The 21,350-nt window shown below is 35.4% G+C and overlaps 1 protein-coding gene across 1 annotated transcript in view; it reads right to left on the reverse strand.

Annotated features, from left to right (window-relative positions):
- Positions 1-21,350, reverse strand: part of LOC122029615 (serine/threonine protein phosphatase 2A 55 kDa regulatory subunit B beta isoform-like) — a 36,053-nt gene that overhangs the window by 13,860 nt on the left and 843 nt on the right. Inside the window, exons 2-7 of the mRNA XM_042588683.1 lie at positions 17,719-17,822; positions 17,543-17,638; positions 17,325-17,444; positions 14,004-14,195; positions 13,663-13,754; positions 530-648 (exon numbers count right to left, since the gene is read on the reverse strand). Coding sequence (XP_042444617.1) covers positions 530-648; positions 13,663-13,754; positions 14,004-14,195; positions 17,325-17,444; positions 17,543-17,638; positions 17,719-17,822 — 723 coding nt within the window. The remainder of the gene's footprint in view (positions 1-529; positions 649-13,662; positions 13,755-14,003; positions 14,196-17,324; positions 17,445-17,542; positions 17,639-17,718; positions 17,823-21,350) is intronic.

Below are 21,350 nucleotides of genomic sequence, written 5' to 3' on the forward strand. Positions count from 1 at the left end.
AGACTAATTAGAAATTAATTGTCAAGCAGAGGCAAATTCTATTTGGATAGACTAACCTGCTTCCTGGTTATTTACAAGAATGCATTTCAGATCCACACAAAATGAGATTGGACTGCCAGTGTAATTGTGGTTCCAATGTTGGCTTCCACTTAGAATTTAGGAACAGCTTTTGCCCTTATATCATGCAAACTAGCGAACCAAGAAAACTGTTATAACAAAACGTATTGATGATTTTTTTTTAAAGTAATCTGATTGTAATTATACTAACAAAGTCGGTGGTTGCTAGTGTATTGGTAGTGTTTAGGAGGTTCTTAACCATGTCATCCAATGAACTTCTGAAGATCAAAGCAATGGATGCCTAGTTGGGTCTATTAAAATCACTTACTGAATAAAAACCCAAGGCAATTAATATTGCATCTTAAGTAGGCAGAATGTGCTAAAAATTTACAAAAATGACTAACACACTTAAAGTGCCCGATCGAAGTTTTAAAGCAAAGAATTAATTTAACTTCCAATTAAGAGGTAATACCAGTTAGATCCTCCATATTTGCAGGTTTCACATCAACAATATTAAAGCTCTGATTGTTAATTTCCAAATTCCAAAGGTTTATTCGCAGATCATCAGCTGATATGAACGTCTCACAATCACTGAGTTGAAAAGATAAAAAATATCAGTTTCAACAATGCTCAAATTACAAGTAGATTTAAACATATTTGCAGTCATATAATAATATTGCAGTATGCAAGATTAAGAAAATTATAAAATCATACTACTGAAAAGTCCCATATATACTCCTGAGTGCTGCTATGTGTCATAGCTGACGTGAGTAGTGGGCGCTGATGTCATTGCTTACGTCTATTTGAATTAAGTGCTTTCTGTTCTCATGGCTTGCATCATAGCTCCATCATGTTAATCAGGTTGGCTTCTTCTACTGACCCCATAGATAGAGGTAAAGTGGAAGTTGATGCTGCTGAAGGTGTAGCCATTCTTTGTTTTTAGAACCATGCAGTATTTTTCTTTTGATAGAACTGGCATAAGTTTGGATGTTCAGTAGAATATGTGAAAGGAAAAAATACTGTCCCAAAAGTTTTTGCCCAATAAATTTTCTCAGTAAAGATTTCTCCGGCCAAAGTATAGTCTATGGAATCCTAATAGGGATCCCAAAGCCAAGAACTGCCTTGGAGAGAGGATCTCCAATGCTTAAATTGTTCTTCCAGGGTTTTGGCGAAGTCCATTCCTTCTCCGTGTGAGACGGATATTCTTCAAAAGCAAGTAGTTGTATATTAAGTCCTTGGACATCTAGTTTAATTAGATGTCTAGCAGGTTCAGTTTGTATAGATAGTCATTCAGAAGGAGAGCTCTCGAAAGTAGCCAAGACAAATGTTTCTTTTTCTTCAAGTATATGAAGTACTCTTTTTCCAAGTACAGAAGGCAAAGTTTGTATAGAGTCTATGTCTTGGACCCAAAATTGTTGAAGTAGTCTGTAGTTCATAAGAGTAAGAGGAGTAATTAACTTTCCTCTATAATTTTTGTGTTTGAACTTGTCAGCATGAATATTGGCTTTTCTTAAGGAATAAAGAAGTTGGCGTCTACAACCTAAGTCTGAAGTTCCGGGAGTAGAACATTGAGGAAAAGATTTTGTACACTTGATTTAATAAGTATATTCCTCTACATAAGTAATAGTTATCCCAAATGTGGGATTTTGATGAAACTAATTCAAGGCTTCTTCAAGTTCAAGAAACTATTTATAAGAGGCATCACCCAAATCTCGAAGATAAGTATGTCTTCAGGAAGTGCTTTGATGGACAGAAAATTGTCCCTTTTTGTGTTGGCTTGTAAGACTTTCAATGACTGATATTGCCTTGGTCTAAGTGGAACAGACAATACATCAGTATCTCGTCTTTCTGGAGTACTATTGATGGCTGAAGTTGCTGCCATTAAGTATGTTTTGTCTCTTGGATAGTATTATCCAGATGAAGTAAAGGACTAACTATAAAGTTAGGACCTAATTTGGTCCTAAGTCAATCATAGGCTTCATTGATGGAACAAAAGCCTTTATAAGGGGGTTTATCTTCTTCCGAGAGAAGTATTTTCACTTCATCCCAAGTAGAGTATAAGCCTGCATAGGCTGCTGCAAGAATAGCATAACACGAGAATTTCTTCCCAAATGATTTCTGGAGCATAGTAAAGAAGTAATTTGACAGTGCATTAATTATAGCTATCTTTTGATTAGCTATTCCTAGAGACGTTTGAATGTTCCAGATGTTATTAATTAAACATTGCTGGATAAGATCAAGTTGTACTCTGACTGGAAACTGAAAAGTATCTTCTGGTCTTGAGAACTGAGGAAGTTCATGGATTCCAAATTTCATAGTCTTTTTATAACCATAAGTATGAACTTGTTTTTGTCTGTCCATTCCTACAAGAATCATGTTAAGTTAATAATCAAGATAAAGTATCGGCTACCGAGTTATTACTGCCTTTCATATGTTCTTAATGGATTTTTAGGCCTTTGTTCAGAAAAGTATCTGAGAATTTGAGCCATCATTTAGAACCCAGGCCTTTCCTAATATCCTTTAATTGTTGACTATATTTGACTATAGCCTCACAATCTGCTCTAAGTGTGATTTCTAACTTGCTGCAAATAAATAACATAAAGGCCTCTAAACAATAAATCAATCTAAGGATGTAAGACGACCTTTTTCTTTGTATTTGCCCGAGGCATAACAACAAAGAGATTCAGAAGTTTTGGGGGTTTACTGAAAAGAGCTCCACCCCAACCAGTTTCACAACCGTCTATTTCTATGATTAAATAGTCGGTATCTAAGGGTAAGGTTAACTGAGGTAAGTGTTGTACCATGTTTTTAAGTTGTTTAACCAGATCAACATCTTGTTGATTAAAATATCTTTGCCTGGTTTGAGAGGTTTTATTGTATAAAGGACTACTAAGTTTGCCAATGGCTTTAGATACGGTTTGGCATAGTTGAGTTATCCTAAAAAGGATCTGAGTGTTTTAATATCTTCCATTTTATCAAGAAAAGCTAATATTTTATTGGCTATATGCGCCTGGAGTGTTATTTTTCCTTGGCCAATAAGGCTTCCTAAAAATTCAATATGAGTTAAGACGAGTTGCATTTTTTTCCTTGACACAATTATCTCATGTTTCTCAAATAAGTTAAAGATCATGTGTAAGCGAGCATAGTGTTCTTCTTTGGTACTAGAAAATACTAGGATATCATCAATGTAAACACAAGTGAAAGTAGATACAGGTCAATATATCGTCCATTTTTTTTTGAAAAACCTGAGGTGTTATTTTAAGTCCGAACGACATAACTAACCATTCAAAATGTTCTTCAGGACACGAAAATACTGTCCAAGGAACGGAGACAGGTGCATTCTTATTTGTCAAAATCCAAATTGCATGTCAAACTTAGAGCATCATTTTGATTTCTGGATTTTGTTAAGTAGTTGATCCTTATCAGGGATCTTATAGTCATCTTCATGATAATTGTCATTCATACGCTTATAATTGAATATCATCCTAGACTGGCCACATTTTTGTTCTACTCCTTTGTTAACAATAAAGGCAGGACTTCTATGTCTAAAATATGATCGTTGTATTGCCTTAAGTGCCAAGAGTTGAGTAATATGCATTTTGCATTCTTCAACCTCGTATTTTAGATCTTGTGTTTTTATGGTTAAGTCTAGATTAATGATGTTTAGTTTGCAATAAGTTTTATCCTTTTCCCAATTTTTAGTTGGGTTTTCTCCTATGACCTCTAGTTTTTCGAGTCTAGAGATTAGACTATCCAAAGAATCTTGCTTATTAAGTAAGTTAGTTAAGTAGGACGGTTTGAAATGGTAATAGGTTTCGGACGACTTGTCTGTGTCTTCATCAATGCTGAAATCGCCAAGTATATCTAGTTTTCCGGTAAGGAAATATTAACAGTAGGTTTCTTAGAGCAAGGTTTGGGTTGAGGAGAGGCAGGTAGAAGAAGAAGTAGGGTTACAAGATTTGGCTGGAGGGGTGTTACCACGCTTCCCAGCGCGGACCTCGGAAGGGCAGGCTTACAAGATTGGAGAAATAATAGGAGTAGATAGAAAAACCGCGTAATCCTTTATAAGTAAAAGAGCACGGTTAGGGGAAACTAGGAAATTAAGACCGAGAATAAGAGGAATCGATTTATGAGACATAGGGTGAGTCCAAAGTTGGGCTAAAGGGGAGAGCCAAAAACGCTGCAATTCGTATATAAATGAATATGGACATTTTTTACGAATTTATGGCAATTAAGTTGTTGGTCGTCAAATTGGGTACTTAAAAGCGGAGTATTGGTTGTTTTGATTAAAGTTGAAGGAATAAAAGATGTGAGTAATATTTCGTCAATGGTGGAGGTGGTGACTCCACTATCGAGAAAAGCATGTAAAGTACGTTCATGGCCTTAGATATTCAGGGTACATTGTACGCGAATATCAATAGTGAGCCCAATATTACAAATGCTAGGTGTCTGAATAAATACAAATTCTGGATTAGTTGGTTCCTCAAGAATGAAGGGATTTTTTCCTTTATCCTGATAAGGGTCTTGTGTATAGGAGGAAGGGCTAGCTTCCGGATATTTTGGACAAGTGCCTTCTCTGAGAAGGGCAATTTCAATTTCTAATAAATTTAATCTAGTTTCGAGGATAGAAACCCGTGATTCTAACAAAGTATTTCTCATGTTTCTTTTAAATGTATGAGTTGGTGGTATACTGATTTGAAAGAGAGCACTAAGGCAAAAATTACAACATTGTTTCTTGCATACTTTGCAAGTTCCTTGTTGTAAAATGGATGGGTAATAGCCACAAGTAAAACAAGGGATATTATCTTACCCTTCCTTGAGAACCCAATCCTAAGAGCAAGTTCTTTGGTCAGAACGTAGATCTGTTAAGTTTTAAGGGATAAATTGATGATACATAAGTGAGAACTGCTGAAAGTCATGTAAAGTTTCTTCAAAGATTGGATTAGCTAGTGGAGCCTCTTCTGAAGAGTCATATGTGGGATCTAAAAGAGAATTGATTAAAGAATAATCTTTTTGTAACGGAGTTGGCATATCTTTAAGATCAAGTATAGATAGGATAGAGTAAATAGAAGTACTTGAAACATCTGATTGGATTTCTATTAAATCAAAATTTGTGTTGCCGACTACTTCTGCTTCTCGGCTGTACAAGTTTTTTCTATCTGGACAAGTAGATGATAGATGGCTAGGTTTATGACAAGCAAAGCAAGTAATAGTATTGGAGTAAGTTTTCTTTGGTTTAAAGCGTCGCACATGTTTCTCTTTTTTTAAATAGGGCTTTCTTTCTTTGCTTTTCCTAATGTAATAAGTCTTTTTCGGAGTCAATTTTGGTCTAGGAGCTGGAAGTCTATTCAGATGTCTTTGTTTGTATCTTATTTGTTTTTGTTGACTTCCATATTGTTGCAGTGTGTATATTTAACTATAGAACTCATATTGTTGGTTCTTAAGTTGCTTTTGAATTTGTATGTAAGTGCATTTAGTTTTAAATGTAGTTAAAATATGTTGGATACGTGCACCAATGTTATTATATAAGGCTGACACTTGTAAGTTTGTCAAGGATTTAGGGATTTCTTTGCCTAATTCTCCTGGTAGTTTACTGAAAAGTCTTTCCCTGGAGCTGGATTATAATAATTTCCTGATACTGTTGTGAACACTAAAAAGTCATTACAGAAGAATTTAATATAATTTCAATTAAATAATTAGAATTGCTTTAAATCTCTCATAGCTTCTTTTTGTCTAATATCTAGTCGCATCTCGTGTAGTTAAAAGTCTATGAATTGCATAACAAAAATTAAAAATATTATTGCCTTGTGAGGCAATACGAGCTACTTCTTCTAGAAAGTGAGTTTTAAAGTCTTCCCAAGCTGCTCTAACTACATGTCCTAAGTAATTTTCTCCTACACGCATCATAGCATCTCGTGTTTCTATGTCCATTTTATGTTTGGCTTGATAATCTCGTTTTAGACTATCCATTGTTATAAGTATCATATAACTAAGGATCACATTCAATTATATTAAGTAAAACAACATCCTTATCGAAAAAAGTCATTTCTGGTGGTCTACATTTGCCTATGGTTCTGACTAAGGGGTTATTGTTTGTATATGGTACAATTCATGTTCTTGGTGGATGTCTTTGACCATAATCCATTGTTTTCATGGTGCTTTCAAGTAGGCGGACATCATATGGTCTAGAAGTAGCAGAGGATTCAGCTGGATTCATTAGATTAAGAGGTCATGATTCGACCTTTCTCATATAGAGCGCCACAAGTTGTAAATGTATTTTACCCAAAGCAAACAGCAATTGATATTGGGTTATTGCTTGATTCATTAAGTTTAATTGCGTTACATGTTCCTCTTCTCTTTCAATGTCAGGTGCCATTGATGTAGGCTGGTATCCAAAAAATCTGACAGAAAGTTGGTTGTCTATCTTTGTACATTAGAGATGAAGTTAGTTTTAACATGGTGTCATGATTTTGTAAGTTAATATTCCATTCTAAGCCTGCTTAAGTTTCAGAGTTGTATTCTCTGAGTTTGAGAAAGTGTATGTCATTTTAAAATGATTATGCATGTGATTCATCGTTTTGCCTAAAAAAAATGATATCTAATTGAAGATTATCTCCTGGATTGGTCATAGCCTTTGGCTTGGACATAAATTTGAATATGCTTGACAAAGTCTTGTATGGTCATATTAAAATTTAGACATAAGTATGTAATGCCTAAGTTGGCATTCATGTCTACCTCTATTAGTCCAATGATCGCTTTCTCAGTATCTGACAAACGGGTAGCATCTAAGACTAATAACACTTTTCCTCCTAACTTGGCTCGAGTTAGACCTCGTAGCCCAAACACAATAAGTCCAATTATGTTTTCTAAGATACAAGGCTTTAGCAACCTCTTCTGTCATGAGTCCAAGTTTGACTTCTCCCCCATCGGGAAGATGAAGGGCTTCTTGTCTGTGATGCCTATATACTGATATTGAAAAGTTTAAAATTCCTTGACTATATAATTTTCTGGGATTTAAAGTGTTTAATTGTTCATTTGGAAAAATTGTAAGATCTTTATCAACATCCATTACTTCCTCTGCTCCGAGGGGTTCTAAAGTTGAAGTACTATTTCTTCTGGTGATAGCATCTAACCATGAAGAAAATGTATTTGCTTCCATAGACTTTATTGTCCTGGAAGGTCCATTGAAAGGTTCAGTTTTTGTGAGACTCATTCTGTTCATAAGTTAAAAATTTTGAAGTGACAGGAGGTGTCTTAGGAAGAGTTTTGCTTAAAGATAACTGGCTTAGATCTTTATTAAGTTTAGCAAAAGCCTCCTTAAGCTCACTGGAGTGAAAACTCCCAAAAGTATTGAGTTTCTAACTGGAGAAGTTTTGTCTCGATTAAAGTTAATCTATAATGAAAAGAAATAATTAATGATATAATAGTATTATTTTGTAGTACTTGAATTTGATCTCCTTTTCCAGGAAGTTCAAGTTGATAATTTCCGTCGTCTTTTGTAGTGGAGAATTGTTTAGTATATTCTATAGCATCTTCATAATGTGTGTTTTCATATTTCAATTTATTCATTTATATTTCATTTCTTCTAATAAGTGGTGTAACTGATCTAACTTTTCACAGAGTTGTGTTTTGTTGCAGAGTGCCCCCCTCCCCTTAGTATCTCGTCTACTCCTCGATTTACGGCTTCGGTAGTAGCGAATGGCATAGCATGTTGCACCCTTCTTCCTGCAAGTCAGCAATCCTGCATGGGATTGGGAATCATGTTGGCAGTTGCAACTTATAAGCAACCTCCCCAACCTTCTTGGTGCTGGGAAAGAGGCCTTTGTAATTATGCAATAAACCCTTGTGAATATTGCTTTGAAACATCTTGAAAGGAGTAGGTTGCCGCTTCATTAGGACTTTATCCCCAATATTAAAGCTCACATGTATCCTTTCCGAATCTGTCCACCTTTTCATCTTCCTAACTGTTCATTCCAAATAGAACTTGCAATCTCTTGTTTCTTTAGTCATTTCTTCGCCATCAAGTATGCAACACCACCACTTCAAGTATAGCCAGTTGCTAATGGGTGGGGATGTTCGGTTGCTGCCCGTTCACAATTTTGAATGCACTCTTGTCAGTCGTTGAGCTCTTCTACAAGTTATAAGAGAATTGAGCCATGTCAATCAACTTCACCCAATCCCTTTGGTTGGCTGCCACAAAGAGATTGAGATGCTGTTCTAAAAGTTCATTGAACCACTCTATTTTCCCATAAGTTTAAAGATGTAAATTTGTGGAGAAGTACAATCTCATCAACAACTTAAAAAGCTGTTCATTCATGACTTTTCTTGAGTCTTTGGATGATGATATTGCAAGACACCCCAATATTTGACAATGTACCTGATCACAAGATTTTTGTCACCTCTAATGTCAAAGAGTGAGTGAAAATTGCGATGAATATTGCATACTTAGAGAATCAATCAACCACTACTAGATTTGACCCAGGCTCTCAAACTTTAGGAAGATTCAGTATAAAATCCAAGAAGATGCCTTACCACAGTTTGGATAGCTAGCATTAACACTAGAAGCCCTGATGGCTTTCGGCTTGCTAACTTTTCTTACTAGCAGATTAAGCAAGTCTTAATGTATTAGTTAACATCATCCTCCATCTTTGGCCAGAAAAGAGCATCATACAATAACAACTTTGGTTGGAGCTTCGTGCACTGGACTACCCTTTTATCCTCCATCTTGTCCAGAAAAGAGCATTCTAAAGCAGCTTAAGTTCCTGTCCATAAGGTATCATAGTATTTTTTTTAAAAGAATGGTTCTCATCAAAGCCCTGGTAACTTTGGAACATAGACTTGATTTCCTTTGGCATAGATAAATTCCACTTGGAACTAGAATCTTAGAGTCTAGCTATCTTTAATCACTTTCAATGGTGTCTCATCTTGATGGTCACTTTGTAAGTTCAATCAAATTTTTGTCCATAAAGTGGGTTTGTAAGTGACTAAGATTGTTCTGAGTGTCTTATAAAGTAGGATTGTACTTAACATTATTGCAGCTGTCATGTCTCCTAGAAGAGATCCAATCTTGTGACTGAGAGCCTCGATGGCAACAATTGTTCCACTCAGCTTGTGCTCTATTGACATGTCAAATTCAGCAAGGAAACTTTATTAACAAGCTTATTTTGGAGCCAATCTCTTCTTAGCTTGAAAATAGCAAAATGTAATTTTATCGATGTTGACTACAAAATGCAAACCTAACAAGTAATGCTTCCAAACTCCTAGACAATGGACTATTGTCATCATTTCCTTCTCGTGCACAAGACATCTTTATTTCATATCATTGAGCCTACATAAGTACCCCACTAATGGTGAAGTCAGAGGCACAAATGGGAAGTGTAAAGGGTGTTTGGGAAGTTTAAGCATTGATTCATCAACAAAGTTTGCTCAGTACTACAAACAAGTACATAGTGGCGACATATATCCTCTACTCCTTGCAAGTCATAGTTTGGAAAATTTGTTCTACATTGAATAAGAAGTTTGTGATTTCTTTGAATCTATAAGTTCATTATAACATTTTGGTTAGGGTCTTCAGAAGTGTTGATGGGGGTGTTTGGGCCACATCCCCTAGCATTTAGTTCTCGATTGAGTAAAGTAAGCATGACTCTCAATTCAACAATTTCATATTGTAGAAGTTGAATGGACTCAAGGGTGAAATCCTGCATTGTTCAATTCTTTCCTTAAGTCCCATATGCTCCTTGGGGCTCGCAGTTGACTATCTAATCCATGCTCAGGACTAGTTAGATAATTGTTTCTCACATTTTGTTGCATCCTTCCTTGAAGCATAATCATTATCTTTAGAGCTTATAGGTCTTTTATTTTCCTATGGCTGATGAATCACCTTAATCATTCTAATATCTCTTTGCAAGGCTATCAGCATATTACTCTATGAGATCCCATGAGAGCCTTGCCCAGCATTGCCTTGAGTGATATCTATTTGACCCTTTTATTTTAGACACTCTTGCTTGGAAGAGTTCGTTATTGGTGCAACAAAGTTATAGCAAAGGCGGCTCAAATATCATTTGTAGCAGGTTAACTGGTCAGCGTCCGTGTAGCTATTGTGGCAAGTCCATTAGCCAAGGGCAATCTTCAGTTCTTGGTTACTTAGATTATCCATGAAAGACTTCATAGGCTAAGTGGTGGTTTAGGCTAGAGGCTCATCTGCATGGAGCTAAAGTTGTTTGGCCAAAGGGCCTAATTACTTAAAATTGACAATATGCAAGTGTAACAAACAAATGTAAGGAAGTTATTTTCCTTATAGTATATCTAAGAGTCATCCCCCACTGTACCTAGAAAGAAAAGGATTTTAAGGGACCAATTTGGATGAAATTTTTCTTTGTTCATTTATCCATCGAAATGAGATCTAGATTTGACGGGATGGAATAACTCGTAGTTTACAAGACGCCAGGGAAAAGAAAAACAAATATCTGTAAGATATGTTAAGATGCGGGACCAGTTTTGGTTCCTAATAAATCAACAACCCAAACTTGACTGAGATGGCGAAACCAACTCAACAATAGTCCACCACATGGCTACCACTATAACAATTTTATAGAGAGTTTAAACAAGTCATCTGTGAGTTATCCGAGATGACAAAGGTCACACAGACCTCGACAATAATGACCACTACAACTTAAAAGATTTCACGTTAGGCTGTCATGATGTGCACCACCACCAGCAATGACATCATATCCTTGGCATGAGCTTCCATATGATCCAACCATCAACCACAAGGAGATACGAGTTTGTGCGCAACAACCATGATGAGGTTAGGATTTCCTCTTCTTTTTTCTCTTCCTCCTATCATATTTTCTCCTCTCCAATTCCTTCCTCTTCCCATCAATAACTTTGGCACCATATTTCTGCATTAGCAACATGACACAGAAACATCTCATTAATTAGGGATCAAAACCCCAGCTCGAAGTGAAATCTCAAATCTTCTGTCAATGTCAGAACCACTGCAGCCAAAGCACTAATATCTAATGATAATTAAAAAGAGAAAAAATAATAATAACTTCAACTATCCCTTAAATGTAAAAAAATGCAGCCTAGTACACGAAATGTGGGGTTTTGGGAATGGTCGGACCACAACCACATTGGGTACGCAGCCTTACTCTACATTGCAAGAAGTTGTTTCGGCAGCCCGTGACCACAAGATCACACGGCAACAATTTTACCGTTGCATCAAGGCTCCCCTTTATAACAATAATATCAAACAAGTTCAATCCCAAATTTCTTCTTCCAAGAAAACCTCAATTCTCTTCTCTTAATGAATTCCAAGAGACCTTTTGGTCTTTAACTCTCCTCAATCAACCAAATATTAGTTATCCTCATGCATTGGTATTTGATCGTGTCTCTAGTAATTGGTATCAATGTCATTCCATGGGCGAGTTACCTAAAGCCATAAAAAACATTAAAATGCAACTCCTCAATGAGCTCCATGAAAGTTGTGTGACCTACTAAGATCATAAATACCTTTGTGAAGGACAAAACTATTACGGGCATAAATACCACCTTCAACAATAATTCAATGGAGATTGATAATTTCAAAACAAATGGCCACAAAGGGGGCTTGTTGAAGGGTTTTAATCCATAGTTATAAGATGCATGGATCCATGCCCCCCCCCCCCCCCCCCCCCCTCTAAGAGGCTATTGGTAAAGAGCAAAAGTTAATATCATGGTTTAAAATTTCGATCCGTGCTTTAAGGTTTCAGCCCTAGATCGGAACCATACAATTTCAATACCGTATCGTTCTGTCCTGATATAGTTTCAATCAAGAATTCAAATATAGTTTTTGTGCCGTTCGAAATGGCCGATTTTTACCGTTCCAACACGGGAGCGGCACTGGCACAGCATGAGGGCCAATTTTGCTTGCATCATTGATTGTGTCATGCATGCACAATGCCCACAGTTCTTGGTTTAAAAGTAAATTTACGAATTTAAATAATTCAATCAATTCCCAACTTAATGTGATATTTCGAATAGACTTTTATAAATCCTAATTAAATTATCTCGATAAAATATATAAAAAATATATTTAAAATTAAAATTTTTTAATAAATTTTATTAATTGATATTCTAAAAAATTACTGAAGGGGAGCCTTGGCGCAACGGTAAAGTTATTGCTATGTGACCAAAAGGTCACGGGTTCGAATCCTAGAAACAGCCTCTTGCAAAAACAGGGTAAGGCTGCGTACAATGGATCCTTCCCCGAGACCCCGCATGACAGGAGCTTCGTGCACCGGGCTGCCCTTTTTTTATATTCTAAAAAATTACTATTTTAAATTTTATTTAAAAATTCTAAAAAAATCTAATAAATCATATTTATATTCTTTTTTTTTATTTTATATTTTTTACTTAATTGATATTTTGATTTTTTTTTACTATTTTAAACATATATTATTTAAATTAATAATTAACTAAATGAATAAATAATTAATTTATATAATTATTATATACAAAGTAGCATCTTTGTGTTAATTTATGTACTGATTATAGAACTAATGCTTCCATTTGATTCACGCCACGACTTTTGGTATTAGAAAGGTAGCATATTATGATGTATCAATTTGAATTCGAATTATTGATGGATCAATTTTCTTTAAAGAAAACTATATCTTTTCGAAAAATATTAAATTGTTCAATAATTGAGAACTTATATAAAATCAATATACAATTTATTTTTAAATTATACACAATAAATATATTTATCTAATAATTACTATATATAAATAAAAAATACTGAAAGCATATCGGCACAGCATGAAATGATACCGAAACCGTATTGTTCCGATCTGGGACCAAAACATGGCACGAGTCGAGATTTTAAACATTGGTTTCAGTATTTTTTTTAATATAAAATATATTAACTAAAAATAAAAAATTAAATCTAACTATTTAAAAATAAAAGATATAAAATATTTTATATATATATATATATATATAATGAAGTAATTTTATTAGGCTTTAAATAAACTATTTAAATTATCTCAATCATAATGGAGAGTTGATTAAAATTATTAACCTAAGTTTATTAGTAAAGTCTAAGTTAAAACATATCGTTGTTCCCTGTTTTGCGACGACCGCAAGCACGTCAACTGGCACGACTAGTTGCAACAACCGCACTAGCTCGCGTACCACATCCGAACACGTCACCTGTCTCACATGACAGGTCTAGTTCTGACGAATTGTTGGGCCCGCGCGACACCTCCGAATGTCGGCGTTGTAACAGTGTCTGTCCGTGGGTGGAACGAGATGTTTCACCCATATCATGTGAAATGGGTCAAAATTTTAATCTTTGGTTAATATTACATCAATCAGACAACCAAAACCAACCAATTTATGATCAAATTTAGTGGTTGACATCCACATTATGTAAAAAAGAAAATAACTACCTATAGAAGAAGCATGTTTATATTTTCATGCTAAAAGGATGAGCTGCCCAAAAGAAAAACATAACTAATTGAGCTAAAAGGAGATTAAAAGAGCTTTGCCATAAAGAAACTAAACACAAAAAATAGAGCACGTGAAAAATGGACGAGGATAATTGAAAGATGCATGATTCACCTGTTAGTTGAGATAGAATTTATGTGATAATCATGGGCATGAGCATATATCCTTCGGCATTTAGGAATAAGGCTTGTCTCTTGACTCGTCGCCTATATTTACATAGAAAGATACATACTGAAAATTGATTACAACTTGTAAAACAGAATGCATACAAGTTTAAGAAGCAAAATCTGTGAAAGGTTGCAGATTGCATGAGCCAAAGGTGAATGCAATAGGGTGTGTTAGTATAGCTATAGGTGCAAGGTTGATTTGTTCAATGGATGAACTCCCTTTGTAGATTTTAATGCATCTAGGTTGCAAATCATATTTTGCAAATTCAATAGGACAAGTACAAGTACCACTGGAAGACGAAGCAACGAAGAGCCTCCAGGAGGGATGGAAAAGTCATTGCTCAAGTGGCTGTGGGGTCTTTCTGCATAAGCACCATCCGGAACAAATCTTGTAGCAGTTATACTTGCGCTAGCAATGCTCCCATTTTCTGAAGTATCTATATTGGTTTCAGAAAACTTCTTCACTTTCTTTTCTTGCACCTATTTAGTTTCAAGAAGTAACAATTAATAGAGCCGTCTAAAACATACAATTTCAAGGTCCATTATGAAATTATGAAAAATCATCTCATTTTCTTTGAAATTTTACAACAATTCACTAAGAATTGAAATCATATGTAAGTTCTAACAAAACCACGAGTTTGAGTTTCTTCTCATACTTACATGTAATTTTGGAGCAATAAAAAATGAATACTTTGCTAACCTAGATAAAAGCACAAAATTATTTTGGATCAAAGGATAATAGGCAATGATCAAAGCCTACAACATCTATATACACACATCTGAAGTGTAGAATGGAAAGGTCTCCTCCCAATATTTCAATCTTCAGTGCCTCCAACTTAGGATGAACGATATAAAGGAAGACACTTATGAGGAGCTTGCCAAAGTGATCTTGCAATAACATTAGATGGGAAAGATGTCTATAAAATCGACTGAAAAAGCCTCGAAGACTATGCGAGTGGTCATCTTAGCGTTATGTTGAAGCAAAATATGATATTGCTCCCATGGCAAAATATAGGCAGGTAAATCACGAGGGGCATTTTGCCCTAGCGGAGTGACCCTTTGCATAGGAGACGTCAAGCACCCAACGAGGCATTTTTGTGTTGGCGTAGCGGACCGGCAAGAGGGGAGGAGTGAATTGCCTTAAATAGAAAAAATACCCTCCAAGTTCTTTCAACTCTAAAAATACAACAACAATAAAATAACAGCACTAAAGAAGACTCAACGGTTGACTTGGTTACAACCTGGGTGGTTGTTAATCCAAGACGGTTGAACAGTTCACTAAGAATCTCCTTCTTTGAAGGCGGAGAAGTCTTTTATACACTGAAAGCTCTAAGAGTTGCTAGGAAGTTAGTACAAGAGTTGATTTTCATTTTCTAATTCCAGGGGCCCTTTTATAGCTCCTGGAAATTCTATCTACAGCGTTGAGGGCGCCTCCAAGAGGCTTGGAGGGTGCCTCCACCGCTGAAACGGTCATCTTTGACTGGTCGAGGGCGCCCTCAATGCCATTGAAGGTGCCTCGGATAGTTATGAAGGGCGCCCTCCCGCCTGAAGAAGGCGGAGGCGCCTGGGTCGCATCGAAGGCGCCTTCAGCTTGCTTTTCCAGCTCCTTTTCTTCTTCCAAAGCTCCGATCGCTTCGGTGATTGCGGCCAACCGAAATAGGACTCACCCGAACCCAATTTCCGACCTTCTCCTCGAGCAAGCTTCCGCTCCGACTTCTCGTCCCTCAAACGTCACGTACGTTCTTCTCGTCCACCGGTGTACTCTTCCGCAACTCTTTCGTCCCTTGGACGCACCAAGCCCGTCGGCTCCTTTCCCGTGCCGTCCTTCTCGCCAGCTGCGTCTTCCGCTCGACTTCCTGCATTCCTAAGCTCCTGCACACTTAGACACAGGGATTAAAACAAAACAAGACCCAACCTAACTTGGTTGATCACATCAAAATAACCACAGGGTCCAACATTTTGTACCCGTTGGAAATTGACTCCAAGATTTATTGGAGCAAATACTCATACAAGTACCAACTGAGCACCCACTAGGGCTTAGTGTCATGTTGTCACTATTGAAAGAGATTGTCAATCACATCATACACTTGAAAGATTTCACCCTTATACAATTCTCAAGATAATAATAGTGAGTAATAACAAAATGTTCTCATAACACTAGGATTGATAGTCCGACAAAGAAGAAGGATAAACATGTGCATCAATTTGCTCCCATGAGACTTAATTAGATTCAAGGATATCGACAACGTACATGGTGAGAGAAGATCCAAAATACCTTGGCCCATGAACCAATCTTGAATTGCAGCGAACCACAAGGTATAGTTTCTCTTATTCAACTTCTTTATGGTCATCATCACCCAAGAAACTCAGAAGACTGGAAAAAGGACACAGATGAAAGCCGTAATTGAGAAATTCGACATTTGAATTAAAGATAGATCTTGATGAAGGCGTGTCTTTATACAATGGGTTATGAAGAGAAGTCATTTCCCTTGGTGGTATTTGGAGAACCTATGTGAAGAATAGATGACATTAAAAATAAAAAAAATTTATGGAGAAGTGCTGCTTGCGGTGTGAGAATAACCATATCCATGTAGTGCAGAGTTGCTTCAAGATCGCTGAACAACAAAGTAGTCTATGTCTTTTGGCAGCAAATTAATTTAGTGAAGATGACTGGTTTGCAGAAGGTTGAGCCCGTCACTTGACACCCACAAAGGTGATGTCACACACATATAGACACAGCAAGGATGCTCATGGAGACAGGTCAAATCAAATGCTTGTGGAGCTAATGTTGCTGAACAGGGATGCTTGCATGGGAATTGCTCCAAGGTGTGCTAAACCAAAAAAAAAAATGATCCACTACCTTAACGGACCCTAGTGTCGACCCCATGGATATGGAGGCAAATGCAGGTACACATGCGTTAGACACAGTGGGATAAACCCAGCTCGTCAGTTTCTGAGAATCGACTCTTAGCCATTACGACAGAAATGTCATGCTCCAAGGTGTGCTAAAGGATTGCTTAGGCGTGGCTGCAACTCATAATAGATGCCAAACATCAGACAACTCACAATACAGAGAGTGAACAATGCCCCTCTAAAACCATGAAAAATGTAAATGGAAAAGCCATTAGGGATTTTCCCTGAGGTACTCCTCTCTACCTACACTTTTTGTTATAGTAAATTTCCAATTTATCCCTTAAGATATATGGTGTTTATAAAAGCTCCCTTTGCAGCTCAGTGAAGTTTTTATGTACTCTTAATATTGAGCATGCAAAGTTGAAATAACAAACTATTTGCTTTTATCATCTTTGATTATGCTAGCATATATAATCCTAGATAGAACTCTGAAATTATTGGTCTACATCAGAATGAATCTAATGATGCCAAAAAAATTATATGAAAACCCACAAAATATACATGATAAGCTACTATAGATTGATAGAGATAAACAGAAAATGTTTCTTATGAAAATTTAAAAAAAAAAAAATTATGCCCAATCAAAAAGTTAACAATCACACAACTTCTTACATTAACAGAATTAGAAGGAAAAATAGTATATTGTACGCGATTGAACAAAAGCACGACAATCTCCTGGATAAGAAAAGGTCTTACTTTCCAGTACTTAATAGTCTTGTGATTGGTAGAAAGAAGGAAAAGAGAATTATTGACTGTCTGACACCATTTAATCTTATTAATCTTCTCCTCTATTTCCAAGCTTTTAAGATAATCAAACTGCAGCACAATATGGAAAAAACATATATCAGATTTCTACTACATTTCTACTACATATCACGATACATTGTAGATAGTTGTTATTTAGAACAAAGTACTTCAGGCTCATGGCTTTGGAACTCAGTCATGTAGCAGAACTCAGGGTGCCTAGTAATTGGACAATCTTGCTTCTCCAAGTCCTTTCGGAAACCATGCTGTAAATCAAAATGGAAAATGTGGAAAGTGAAACAGGATAACAAAAAAACACAAACAAGAAGTTCAAAGATATGCCTACATGTCTAACATCTGTCCTTTCAAACAAAACAACACGCCCTCCTCGATCACCAGTGGCAAGATGATCTCCAGACTTGTCAAATTCAATGGCTGAAATAATATCAACTGCAACAAAACAGACATTAAGAATGTTACATAGCAACTCACAGAATCTTGAAGAATATAAGATTAGATATGCAACTTCAATATGAAAAAGGTATCAAAAAGTCATAAACTTTGTCACTAGACAAAATAGAATGTGAAGTTAGAACCAGATTATTCCACATGGTCAATTTTTTTTAGCAGCTAAGGAAATAGGATAGAACAGTACCTTATGCGTGGGCAACTATACCATTGGTACCTAAGCTCATGTCAACCATCTTATGTCAGATATGAGAAAGAAATCTTAAGAAAGAGGAACTTGAAGCAAAACTCAACATCAGTCATCATACAGTTGTCTAGTAGTAGTTGACTAAGGTGATGGTAACAGAAGTAGCCGAAGAGTGTTGAAATCATATAGATATTTTACTACCTTTATTGAGAAGATAAGTGAAAATTAAAGGGAAGCTGCCAGATGCTAGTACATAAATTTTTTGGATGTGAAAATGCCAGGAGAAAACTGATTATTTATGTTTCATTTGAACATTAGTCACAAGCCGGCCCACCTAGTAGGATATGGTTTGGTTGTTGTTATTGCTGAGAGAGTACGTAGGGATTATGGGTTTGAAACGAGAAATGAAGAAAGAAAAATTATATTAGATTTTACGATAACAAATGACCTTATATTAGCTAATACATTTTTTAAGGAAAGAAAAGAACACTTAGTCAAGTTCAAGAGTGAGAATAATAAATCGCAAATTGTCTTTTTTATAGTTAGGAAGAAGGATAGAAAGATTTGTAAAGATTAAAAGGTTATCCCTAGAGAAAGCTTAACTACCCAACATAGGTTAGTAGTATTGGATATACGCCTTAAGTATAGTATCAATAGAAAGAAAATATATATCTCTTAAAATTAAGTTGTGAAAGTTAATGGATGAAAAGCAAAATATATTTAAAAAGAAGATAGGAGTACAAGTATTAGGTGAAATATATGGTGACTCTAATACGACATGGGATAAGATAGTATCAAAATTGAAAATAATAACTAAGAGTGTACTCAGGCAGTCAAACGGATATACACCACTAAGTAAGAAATCTTGGTGGTAGAATGAGAAAATACAAGAGCAAGGGAAGGAAAAACAAACAGCTTATAAGTAATTATATATAAGAATGACGAAAACTTTAAAAAATTATATACAATAGCCCAGAAAAAGGCTACGAAAGTAGTGAATAAAGCAAAGAATGAAATTTTTAAATGATTACATCAAAAATTGGATAAAAAAAGTGGAAAGAGACATTTATAGAATAGCTAAAATGAGAGAAAAGAAGACAAGAGATTTTATCCAAATAAAACGAATTAAAGATGAATGTAATAAAGTACTAGTAAACGATGGAGAAGAGGTATTTTTATCAACTTTTTAATTAAGATTTAGGTGACCAACTTAACTTAGATAATTTAAGTAGGTCAAATGAGTACAAAAATTAAAAATTTTATTGTATAATTCAAACTTCATAGAACAAGCTTTAAATGGGATGCATAATGGAAAAGCCATGGGACTAGATGATATTTCGATAAAGGTATGGAAGTGCATCGAGAAACAAGGTATTGAATGACTTACAAAGTTATTTAACATGACATTGAAAATGAAAAAAAATATTTGATCAATGGAGGATAAGTACTCTAGTTCCTATATATAAGAATAAAGGAGAAGTACAAAATTATGCAAACTATAGGGATATTAAACTAATGACTCATATCATGAAACTCTGAAAAAAAGTAATAGAAAAAAATTAAGGAGGGAGACCAAGTGATCGAAAATTAATTTGAGTTCAAGCTTGGAAGGTCGACAGAAGCTGTACATCTTCTTTGACAACTAATAGAAAAATATCAAGAGTAAAAACAAGATCAACACATGATATTCATTGACTTAGAAAAAGTTTATGATAGAGTCGCAAGAGAAATTATATGGAGAATTCTAGAAAAGAGATATGTTAGCGTAACATATATTGAATTAATTAAGGATATGTACGAGAATGCAACGATCAGAGTAAAGATTTCAAGCAGAGTAACTGAAGCATTTCCAATAAAGATAGAGTTGCATCAAGGATCATCTCTAAGTCCTTATTTTTTTACACTAATTATGAGCAAACTCAATACACACATTCAAAACACAATACCGTAGTGCATGTTGCTTGGAGATGATATTATTTTGGTAAATGAAATAAGTGAAAGAGTAAATGTTAACTATAATCTTGGCGGGAAACATGAGAAGGGAAAGGTTGCAGACTTAGTAAAATAAAGACAGAATATATGGAATTTAAGTTTAGCAATATTAGACGTAATAAGACAATTGTTAAGATAAGATATGACAAATTTCTCGAAACCAAGAGTTTTAAATATTTAGGTTCATTTTTGCAAAACAATGGAATGATTGAGAGATATGTCGTACATAGAATACAAGCAGTATGGTTAAAATAGAGGCAAGCTTTGGATGTTTTATGTGACCGTAAAATATCTCTAAAACTTAAAGGAAAATTCTACAAAACCACAGTTAGATCTACTATGTTATATGAAGCTGAATGTTAGGCTATAACTCGAGTACATGAGCAGAATATGAAACTTACAGAGATGAGAATGTTAAGATGGATGTGTGGACATACGAGAATTGATAGAATAAGAAATGAGAACATTAGAGAGAAAGTCAAAATTGCATCTATGGAGAGAAAACTCTGAGAGACACGTTTAAGTAATACGGGCATATACTTAGACGACCAATAAACGTTCCGGTTAAGTGATGTGAAACTATGACAGACACATATCAAGCGAGGAAGAGGAAGACCAAAAAAAAAACTTGGTTAGCAACAATAAAATAAGATAAAATTTATTTTAAGTATAGATAATGATATAGTAGGAGATAGAGTTTAATGGCGTAAAAGGATCCATATAGCCAACCTCACCTAGTACGATAAGACTTGATGGTTGTTGTTGTAGTTACAATCGTCATAAACAACTATTCATATCAACCAATGTTTAACAAATCCTAAAAACAATTGGTTTGTAAGGAACTTGAACCTGTATCAAAATCTTACAAAAATGAAAAAATGTAACATAAATTAGTAATAAAAAAAAGTGATGACTCAAACTAAACTAAGTAGTTCATTATTTAAGAAACATGCCCACAAGTTAATCTGCATTACTTTTAAATGAAAATGGAAAAGAAGTGAAGCATTTCACCTAAAGGCGTGAAGAAGGAAACAAAATGATAGACGCAATGATGAAAGTAATGTCGGGAGAAAACAAATATTCCTCATAAACATTGATGTCAATCTTCTTATGATGACAAGGGTATTCCACTCTTCATTACCAAAAGATACATAAGTGGCTTCACAGGACATCCCACAACTCCATTGTATCAGCTCCAACTCAGGCATATCAGATAAGTGGTGAGAAAATGCTTTTAACAAAGATGGAAAACTTAGGGGGGGTATTCTGAGCTGGTTAAAGAACTTGATATATCAGTAGCTGATAGCTAACTGAAGAATGGCACTAGCATC

Source organism: Zingiber officinale, chromosome 10B, assembly GCF_018446385.1.
Source record: "Zingiber officinale cultivar Zhangliang chromosome 10B, Zo_v1.1, whole genome shotgun sequence".
In the NCBI taxonomy this organism is placed as follows: Eukaryota; Viridiplantae; Streptophyta; class Magnoliopsida; order Zingiberales; family Zingiberaceae; genus Zingiber; species Zingiber officinale.